The 9,732-nt window shown below is 50.5% G+C and overlaps 1 protein-coding gene across 1 annotated transcript; it reads right to left on the reverse strand.

Moving 5' to 3' along the window:
• Positions 1 to 409: 409 nt before the first annotated feature.
• Positions 410 to 9,476, reverse strand: MED19 (mediator complex subunit 19). Its single transcript, XM_019975200.2, has 5 exons — positions 9,200 to 9,476; positions 3,297 to 3,553; positions 2,252 to 2,348; positions 1,846 to 1,940; positions 410 to 1,754 (listed from the first exon to the last, which is right to left on the reverse strand). The coding sequence occupies exons 1-5, from the start codon at positions 9,465 to 9,467 to the stop codon at positions 1,686 to 1,688; spliced, it is 786 nt and encodes a 261-aa protein (XP_019830759.2). The 5' UTR covers positions 9,468 to 9,476; the 3' UTR covers positions 410 to 1,685.
• Between the last annotated feature and the right edge of the window lie 256 nt (positions 9,477 to 9,732).

Genomic DNA, 9,732 nt, shown 5'->3' on the forward strand with positions numbered 1-9,732 from the left:
CTTGCGTTGTTTTGTGCGCTTAAGGCAGGGTGACTGACCTCTGATGGGAAGTTACAAGGACGACCTTCTAAGTGTTTCTGGTCCGGGCCCATCCTTAAGTAGGGCTGTGGTGAAGAGAACCACTTAAGACAGATCCTGTTTTTATTTCAGTGATTTAATTGGATGTTTCAGAAAAAAAGTCTTGTAACGACCAAAACTTGTAATTTCAGAGTTTAGAGAGCTCTGACTTTTGCCTGCAGTCCCTTAACAGAATCTTCTCTGGATGGTAAAGCTCCTTTGGATGCAGCCAGAGGCGAGCCAGTGGCTGATTGATTGTGAAAGGCAGACCACAGGGACACACGGGCCGTCTCTTCTGTGGAAAGCAGAAGGCTGTGTCCTCATTTAAATAAGACACCCTTAGACACTCATCTCAAAAAGCCAGCCAGAACCCTTTATTTTCATGTCTATAACTGAAGTCTGTAAACCCTCGCTCTGAAATCCTAGGGTAACATGAGCAGAATGAGTGGTTTTCCATCTGCTACTCTAGGATCAACCCTGGGGCTCATCCCAGTGGACTTCAGCCATGCCACGCTGGGCTTAGGTCAAGACGACATCGGCTGGGGCTCTCGTGGTAGCTTCTGCTTGCCTGGCCTGCTGCAAACACTGAAGGGATTTACTTTACCTTGTTCAGTCACTTGGTCGCATCGGACTCTCTTCGACCCCTTGAACTGCAGCATGCCATACTTCCCTGTCCTCCACTGTCTCTCCAAGTTCACTCAAAGTCACGTCCATGAGTCAGTGATGCCACCCAACCAACCCTCTCGTCCTCTGCTGGTCCCTTCTCTTGCCCTCAATCTTTCCTAGCATCAGCATCTTTTCCACTGAGTTGGCTCTTTGCATCAGGTAGCCAAAGATTTGGGAGCTCGCTAGTTTAGGCTGCCTTTTGTTGTCTTAGAAGCTTAGATAGGCATTCACATCAGCCAAATAATTTCACTGTCTTAAGGAGTGACAAAAATCAAAAGTAGTTCTTATTATAAAGAGAATCATTTACCTTTGCTTGCAAGAAATTTATTTTTTTTAAAAAAACCACAGGGTTGACCAAGAAGCAACCTTGCTGAAATTCACTTCTTGGGTGCTCGCTCCATCAACTACCGAGTTGCCACATGAACTGACCTAGGACACAGCCGGCCTTAAGCAGGAAGGTCACCCAGGCACTAGCTGGCAACCTTAGAGACAGGGAGGTAACGAGCCTGGGGCAGGAAGGCGTCGGCGCACTCCGCTTCTGGACCCTGCTCCCCGGTCTCGGGCGGCTGCCCCACCTGCTGAGGAGACCATCCCATGCAAGGTCCGAGCCCCCTCAGACCTCAGCACACCTTGGCTTATACCCTGACTCCCACGGAAAGGCACTTACCTCCTGACAGGCAGCCACGCTTCAGCCAGTTTGATAAATGCAATTTTAAGAGAATAAAAATCCTAACAAATCAGACCAAGTCCTACATCAGACAAACTGCACACAAGAGGTGAACAGAAAGCTTCCTGGGAGGGGAAGAGGTGTCCGCGAGAAAGCGAGGCGGGTGGAGGCCGCCGGGAGCCCAGCCTGTCCCTGTAGGCTCCTCCGGCTGACCGGCTTCCATCCCTGCACCCGGCGCTGACCCGGGCCGCCTCCAGCCCAGCAGGGAAGTCCTCCTGGCAGGGTCCGCCGGCCCTTAGCGGAGGCTGCTGCTGCTGCTGGCCTGAGAGCTGCCCATCCCAGGGTGCTCCGGGCTGTGTCGGTTCTGGAAGGAAAGGAGGGCAGAGGAAGAGGAGGGACCTCTACCGAGGGCCCGACAGGGACTCACGGGCCGCCGCCACAGGCTCCTACCGCACCTTCTTCTTCTTCTTTTCTTTCTTCTTCCTCTTCCGCTCAGGGTCCTCTTCTTTTTTCTTTTTCTTCTTCTTGTGATCTGAATCAGACGGCGTCTCTGGGGGGGATACGAGGTGCCCGTCACGGGTCGGGCCCCAAATTCTGCACCGCTAGAGCTCTGGGATGTGAGGAAAACCCCTAGTCCAGGGCGCTGCTTCTCTCCGCGAAACCAGGACGCGTTCAGAGGCTCCGCTGAAGCCCCGGCCCGAGTTCCCGCCTGCCCGGGGGGCTGCATTATGTCAGCTTTTTCTCTAAGGAGAAGCTGGGAGTCCAGGGCTCATGAGGAACTTAACTGAGCTTTTAACTGAGGAAGGTCAAACCAGACTCAGAGCATGTGGCTTTCCAGCTTGGAAGACAACAGCTTCTTACCTGGGGGGACGGGGTCCTGGGTGCGGCTCTGCTTGTGCTTCTGCTTATTCTTCTTCTTAGGCGGCTGAATATGCATCAGGCGGCACTGCTCCGGCAACTGAAGGAGCCGAAGGAAGGGCTGAGTGACCAGCGGGCGGAAACCCCCTTCCCGTCATCTGCTCTGCTCCCATCACCTGCTCTGCGCAGTATGTTAGGTACAGACGCGGGGAGGACCACCATCGTGAAGCCTTCGGGCCTCCGTCCCTAGCCCCACCTCCCCAGGAGGGCACGCACTGGCCTCCCCGCTGCCCCTCTCCTCCCCAGGAGGGCATGCACCGGGCCTCCCCTCTGCCCCTCTCCTCCCCAGGAGGGCACGCACCGGGCCTCCGCTCTGCCCCTCTCCTCCCCAGGAGGGCACGCACTGGCCTCCCCCCTGCCCCTCTCCTCCCCAGGAGGGCACGTACTGGGCCTCCCCCCTGCCCCCCTCCTCCCCAGGAGGGCACGCACCGGGCCTCCCCTCTGCCCCTCTCCTCCCCAGGAGGGCACGCACCGGGCCTCCCCTCTGCCCCTCTCCTCCCCAGGAGGGCACGCACCGGGCCTCCCCTCTGCCCCTCTCCTCCCCAGGAGAGCACGCACCGGGCCTCCCCCCTGCCCTCTTCCTCCCCAGGAGGGCACGCAGCAGGCCTCCCCCCTGCCCCCCACCTCCCCAGGAGGGCACGCACCGGGCCTCCCCGCTGCCCCTCTCCTCCCCAGGAGGGCACGCACCGGGCCTCCCCTCTGCCCCTCTCCTCCCCAGGAGGGCACGCACCGGGCCTCCCCCCTGCCCCTCTCCTCCCCAGGAGGGCACGCACCGGGCCTCCCCCCTGCCCTCTTCCTCCCCAGGAGAGCACGCAGCAGGCCTCCCCCCTGCCCCCCTCCTCCCCAGGAGGGCACGCACCGGGCCTCCCCTCTGCCCCTCTCCTCCCCAGGAGGGCACGCACCGGGCCTCCCCCCTGCCCCCCTCCTCCCCAGGAGGGCACGCACCGGGCCTCCCCCCTGCCCCCCTCCTCCCCAGGAGGGCACGCACCGGGCCGGTGTGCAGGCGGAAGCCAGCCAGCATGGTCCCTGTGATGGGATTGAAAGAGCCCCCAAGGATAGGGGGCTTCTCAATGAGGGAGCGCAGGCTGCTGTTGTCATGGGAACCAGGCAGATCAATCATCCCGGGTAGGTCGGGCAGGAAGTTACTCAGCTTCTCCTTCACTTTCTTCCCACAGAATTTATTATAGGCATGCTCCAGGTTGTAGTGTGTGATCAGGTTAGTGCTGCCTGTCAGCTCCGTGCTGCCTGGAGGATACAGGGAGAAGAGAAAGGAGAAGAATCAGTTCCAAGAGCTGTTGTGTAGCTGTTCAGTCGCGTCTGACTCTGCGAGCCCTGTCCTTCACTATCTCCCGGAGTTTGCTCAAATTGATGTCCACTCAGTTGGTGATGCCATCCAACCATCTCATCCTCTGTAGCCCTCTTCTCCTGCCCTCAATCTTTCCCAGCATCAGGGTCTTTTCCAAAAATAAAGATTTTTTTTTTTAATTCACTGACCTAGAAGGGAAAGTGAAAGACTATATTTTAACCTAAATAAGGAATCTTTAAATTAGAATTACCAATAAAGAAAAGTTATTTTTGAGTAAGAAATAGCAAGAATAAATAACACATAACAAACACTAAAAATACTATACTATAGAATGGTAGGTTGGAATGAGGAGAAAAAATAGGCAAAAATCCAAATAGGGCAGTGGTGGAAACCGCTTTAACCCAATCAAGGAGACAGTCTAACCAGAGTAATAACATACAGTGCTTATAATCTGTGCTAAACATTGCTCTGTGTTTCATCAATATGCTAATGAGAAGTTAATACTTCTGGCTGTGACTAGAATAATTTAACCTCACAGCTCAGCTACAACCATGCTTAAGGCCGACTATTACAGTACTCTTGCTTGGAAAATCCCATGGACGGAGGAGCCTGGTAGGCTGCAATCCATGGGGTCGCTAAGAGTCGGACAGGACTGAGCGATTTCACTTTCACTTTTCACTTCCATGCATTGGAGAAGGAAATGGCAACCCACTCCAGTGTTCTTGCCTGGAGAATCCCAGGGACGGGGGAGCCTGGTGGGCTGCCGTCCATGGGGTCGCACAGAGTCGGACACGACTGAAGTGACTTAGCATAGCATAGCATAGCATAGCATTACCCAGTGGTGAGTGTCTTGCTTCCTTTTTTTTTAAAACTAGCAAGAAACTCCAGTCACCTTTACAGAGAAAAACAGATTTTTCTAGCTACTGCTGGTAACTTTTGTTACCACCATCTTTATTCTTCCTATAATACCAGATATGATAGCTCTGCCTAGAAGAAAGAAATGTCTGATTAGAAGTTGGGCAACTAAAATTATAATCCTGTATATGCCTGTTTCTGCTTATCTATGGAAGCTATCATAATGTTAAACTTAATGTTTAAAAAAAAAAACAATGTTTTTTCAAGGTTCAAATGAAAACATATTGAAAAGTATAAAGTCTGTAAGTGGAAGGCATCATCAGTATAAACATTTCATGGCTGACTTTTTTCAAAGAATTGCTGTTGTTGCTGTTCAGTCACTAAGTCGTGTCCAACTCTTTGAGACCCTGTGGACCACAGCACGCCAGGCTCCCCTGTGCTTCACTGTCTCCTGGAGTTTGCTCAGACTCATGTCCATCGAGTCAGCGATGCGTCCAACTATCTCACCCTCTGCCGCCCTCTTCTCTTGTCCCTTCAGTCTTTCCCAGCATCAGGGTCTTTTCCAATGAGTTGGCTCTTTCCATCAGGTGGCCAAAGTATTGGAGCTTCAGCTTTAGCGTCACTCCTTCCAATGAATATTCAGGGTTGATTTCCTTTAGGATGGACTGGTTGGATCTCCTTGCAGTCCAAGGGACTCTCAAGAATCTTCTCCAACACCACAGTTCAAAAGCATCAACTCTTTGGTGCTCAGCCTTCTTTATGTCCAACTCACATCCATACATGACCACTGGAAAAACCACAGCTTTGACTAGACTCGACAGACCTCTGTCAGCAAAGTGATGTCTCTGCTTTTGGGTACACTGCCTAGGTTTGCCACAGCTGTCCTTCCAAGGAGCAAGTGCCTTTTAATTTCATGGCTGCAGTCACCATCTGCAGTGATTTTGGAGCTCAGGAAAATAAAATTTGTCACTGCTTCCACTTTTTCCCCTTCTATTTGCCATGAAGTGATGGACTGGATGCCACAATCTTCGTTTTTTTGAATGTTGCATTTCAAGCCAGCTTTTTCACTCTCCTCTTAGTAATTTAACTAGGGTCCAGTGGTGAGAGTAGAAATATCTAACCTACAACTTCATAGTCTAGTTATGATGAACACGCGGGGTCCAAATGACAGAAGTGACTTGCTTATAATCATTCACTTGAGAAAACTCAGCTTCTGAGCTATCAGCCCACCGAGGGCTGAGAAAAATGCCTTGTTCACTCATGTGTCACCGGTGCTCCATAAACATTAAATGAACACGGTATTTTCCCTCCCTGTTGACAGGCCTTACCCTATTCTGTTGCGCTGTCTTCTGCGCCAGCTGTCGCTGAAGAATGGGCCGCGTAATGGCAGGGAGCTCAGGGGCCCAGTGCTTCTCATATCAGCACTGCCTCCTTCCGTTTCCCCACTCTGTGCTTTTTCTAAATTCTTTAACCTAAAAGAGTCCATCCGATGTTCTGTTTTGCCCATCAGTTCTATGAAGATGATTTATAAATCTCTCTCCTCAGTCCTGATTCCACTCCTGAAAACTAATCTTCCATTTCCAACATTCTCTTAATTCATTGCAGATTCAGTTTTTTTTTTTTTGGCTGCACCAGGAGGCTTATGGGATTGTAGCTCCCTGACCGTGGATCAAACCCCTTGCAGAAGCACGGCACCCTGACCACAGGACTGTCAGGGGATTCCCTCGATTTTTTTACCTCCGAATCTTCCCCACCTCACTCATGGTTCCTTTATTTTAGTACATGGCACCCATATTCTCCAGATACCTTTAGAAGCTGTACTCAGTTCAAAAATCTTAATGGTTTCCCATTCCCTCAGGAAAAAGCTCAAATTCCTTCGACTTACATTCGTGGTTGAATGTATAAACATCTTACTGAAACATCACTAGCTGGAATCAAGACTGCTAGGATAAAGAGCAACAACCTCAGATAGATGACACCACTCTAATGACAGAAAGTGAAGAGGAACTACAGAGCCTCTTGATGAGGGTGAAAGAGAGTGAAAAAGTTGGCTTAAAACTCAACACTGAAAAAACTAAGATCATGGCATCAGGTCCCATCACTTCATGGCAAATAGATGGAGAAACAACGCAAACAGTGACAGACTTATTTTCTTGGGCTCCAAAATCACTGCAGATGGTGACTGCAGCCATGAAATTAAAAGACGCTTACTTCTTGAACGGAAAGCTATGATAAACCTAGACAGCATTCTAAAAAAGCAGAGACATTTTGCTGATAAAGGTCCGTACAAAGCTATGGACGTGGGATGAACTGAAAGACGTCCCCGAGACTAACGTCTAAAATGACCTGATCTCCACCTCCTCAAACTTGTTCTTTCCTGACCTCAGCACTACCATCAACCCTGTTATTCAAGCCAAAAATTCGAAATCATCCTCAATTCCTCTCTCCTCCACTTCTATATTCAATCCTTCATTCCTGTCAGTTCTACCTCTAACATTTATCCTGCATCCATTTACTTCTTTCCTCCATTGCTATCGCCTAGTCCAAACCATCTCTTTCCTGGACCACTAAGCAGTAACATTACTGAAAGGGGGATTTTTGCACAAACTAACGCGATAATTAATTCAGCTATTTCACCACCACTTTTCGACCCCATGGACTATAGCTTACCAGGCTCCTCTGACCATGGGATTTTCCAAGCAATAGTACTGGAGTGGATTGCCATTTCCTTCTCCAGGGGATCTTCCCAACCCAGAGATTGAACCCGGGTCTCCTGCATTGTAGACAGACGCTTTACCGTCTGAGCCACCAGGGAAGTCCTTTGCATTATTACATTCAATAATTACAGCTGACACACCTGTAAAGTCTTCTCCAGCACCATGAGTTTCATTTGCACTTTCCGTATCAGAAAACAATCACTAAGGTTTTTTGTCTCTTTGTTGGTCTAATAGTTACATCGTCTGAATCAGAACTATATTCGGAACAACTATCATCTTCTGAAACACTAGTAAATATGTTGCTTGGACAATAAGAGAAAGTATCTGCATAAAATTCACTGAAAAAATTTTCTTCACTCAAAATTTCATGATGTGTCACTTTTTAAAATTTTATGAAAATAAACTTGTGTTTATAAGGTGCACAAGGCTGGAATAAAAACCTAACAGAGCAAAATGCAAATGATAATGTCAATGATAAGTTGTATAATGAATCCTTGATCAATTTTAAGCGTTAACAACTTCCCACAGTGATGTTAATGGTTTCACTCTCTAAAAAATGTATTGACATGTTTCTGGTCAATACTACGTTAAAATCTAAATGTGTAATACAGGCCTCTGCCTACCACTCTCACTTTATCTCCTATCACTCCTCTGTTCACTTTACTGGAGTCCAGCTGATCTTCTGTCCCTCAAACATTACAAGATTTTTCTCACATTGGGGCTGTTGATTTCAATTTTTTTTTTGTATCCAGTTATCCCTTCTCCCACTCATGAATGGCTAGCTCTTTCTCTGCGCTTACATTTTAACTCTAAAGTAACCTACTCAGAGAGAGCTTCTCTGATCACTCTAGCTAAAGCAGCTGCTGCTGCTGCTAAGTCGCTTCAGTCGTGTCCGACTCTGTGCGACCCCATAGACGGCAGCCCCACCAGGCTTCCCCGTCCCTGGGATTCTCCAGGCAAGAACACTGGACTGGGTTGCCATTTCCTTCTCCAATGCATGAAAGTGAAAAGTGAAAGTGAAGTCGCTCAGTCCTGTCCTACCCTCAGCGACCCCATGGACTGCAGCCTTCCACGCTCCTCCGTCCATGGGATTTTCCAGGCAAGAGTATTGGTGTGGGGTGCCATTGCCTTCTCAGTTCCGCTCCCTTAAATCTTTATTACATTTTTTTTTCCTACAGCCATAACTGCTATGCGATTTCACCCTGTACCTTTTGCCTCCTCCATGGGCACGTAAACTCCCAAACAGGCAAGGATATTGTCAGCCTTGTTCACAGCTGTATCTTCAGTGTACAATACCCCTTGGTACACAGAATAGGTGCTCAACGAAATATTTTTTGAATGAAAGAATCTGGTCCAATTCTATTCACTTGTTCCAACAGATGAGGAAAGAATCTGGTCCAGTTCTATTCACTTGTTTCCAGGCCCAGAGAAAAAAGGCAACAAACCAACAGGAAGTCGGAAGCAGATGTGGGACTAGGTCTGCAAGGATGTTAAATCAGGACTCTCAAATTCCAAAGTCGAACCCTGGGTGCTTTTTCAGAGTTAGCCGCTCAGTCGTGTCCAACTCTCTGAGACCCCATTGACTGTAGCCCGCCAGGCTGTTCCGTCCATGGAATTTTCCAAGCAGGGATACTGGAGTGGGTAGCCTTTCCCTTCTCCAGGGGATCTTCCCGCCTGAGGGCTCAAACCCCGGTCTCCCGCATTGCAGGCGAATTCTTTACCATCTGAACCACCAGAGTAATTTTTAGGGAGTCATAAAACCACCGTCAGGGTCAGAGGCAGGGCGGAGCGTGAAAGGCGGCCACAGAGCCCCATTCTTCCCATTCCCAGTCCATCCCGAGAATTCCTGTCGTGCCTTTGGCCGTGAATTCGCAGTCCTTTCCGACACGGAGTTCCGAAATCTCCGAACCCGCCGCCCGGGCTACCCCTCACCTCCCTCGGCGTCTAGGAGCCACGCCCAGCCCCACCTCGCGGCGATCAGATTGGCCGGCTTCGGCCGCGCCTCGGACTCACCTGGCAGCTCCCTCATTAGGTAGAAGGGGCCGCAGCCTGCCGCCGACTTGTCGCTCCCGGGAGGGGCCGAGGCGGCGGTCGGGGGCGGGGCCGGACCAGGCCCCCCGCCCGGAGGCGGCGGCGGCGGAGGGGGCGGCTTCCCGGGTCCGAAGCCGAGTGCCGCTGGGGGAGGTGGCGGGTCAGCCTGGGCCCCGAACAGCGCCGTGAAATTCTCCATCGTCCCCTCCGCCCCGGCGCCGTCCCGGTGTCTGGCGTTAATGATTCTCATTGGTTAATCTTTTCACCGGGTACTGCCCTTTTCCTCCAGGAGCCGTTTACCATTGGACTGCCTCTGGCCCTGCCTACCTTCTTCCGGCAACGACTTCCGTCGCCTTCTGAGAACGTTCCGGAAATACTCCTTAACTTTATTAAATTTTCCGAGGCCTCCGCTCGCAGCAATCGCTTGAAACCAATGAAATGACTTAGGTAGAAAAAGCGACAGTTAGGTTAGCCAATAACATATCAAACCCCTTTCTCACCTTCCTTACCTGCCG

The sequence above is a fragment of the Bos indicus genome, chromosome 15 (genome assembly GCF_029378745.1).
Source record: "Bos indicus isolate NIAB-ARS_2022 breed Sahiwal x Tharparkar chromosome 15, NIAB-ARS_B.indTharparkar_mat_pri_1.0, whole genome shotgun sequence".
Classification (NCBI taxonomy): Eukaryota; Metazoa; Chordata; class Mammalia; order Artiodactyla; family Bovidae; genus Bos; species Bos indicus.

Coding starts and splice junctions, on each gene's coding strand:
- MED19 (XM_019975200.2), bottom strand. CDS start 9,467: ATGAGAATCATTAACGCCAGACACCGGGACGGCGCCGGGGCGGAGGGG. Junction 2,349..3,296: donor TCCGCCTGCACACCGGCCCG/GTGCGTGCCCTC, acceptor CGGCTCCTTCAG/TTGCCGGAGCAGTGCCGCCT. Junction 1,941..2,251: donor CCAGGACCCCGTCCCCCCAG/GTAAGAAGCTGT, acceptor TATCCCCCCCAG/AGACGCCGTCTGATTCAGAT.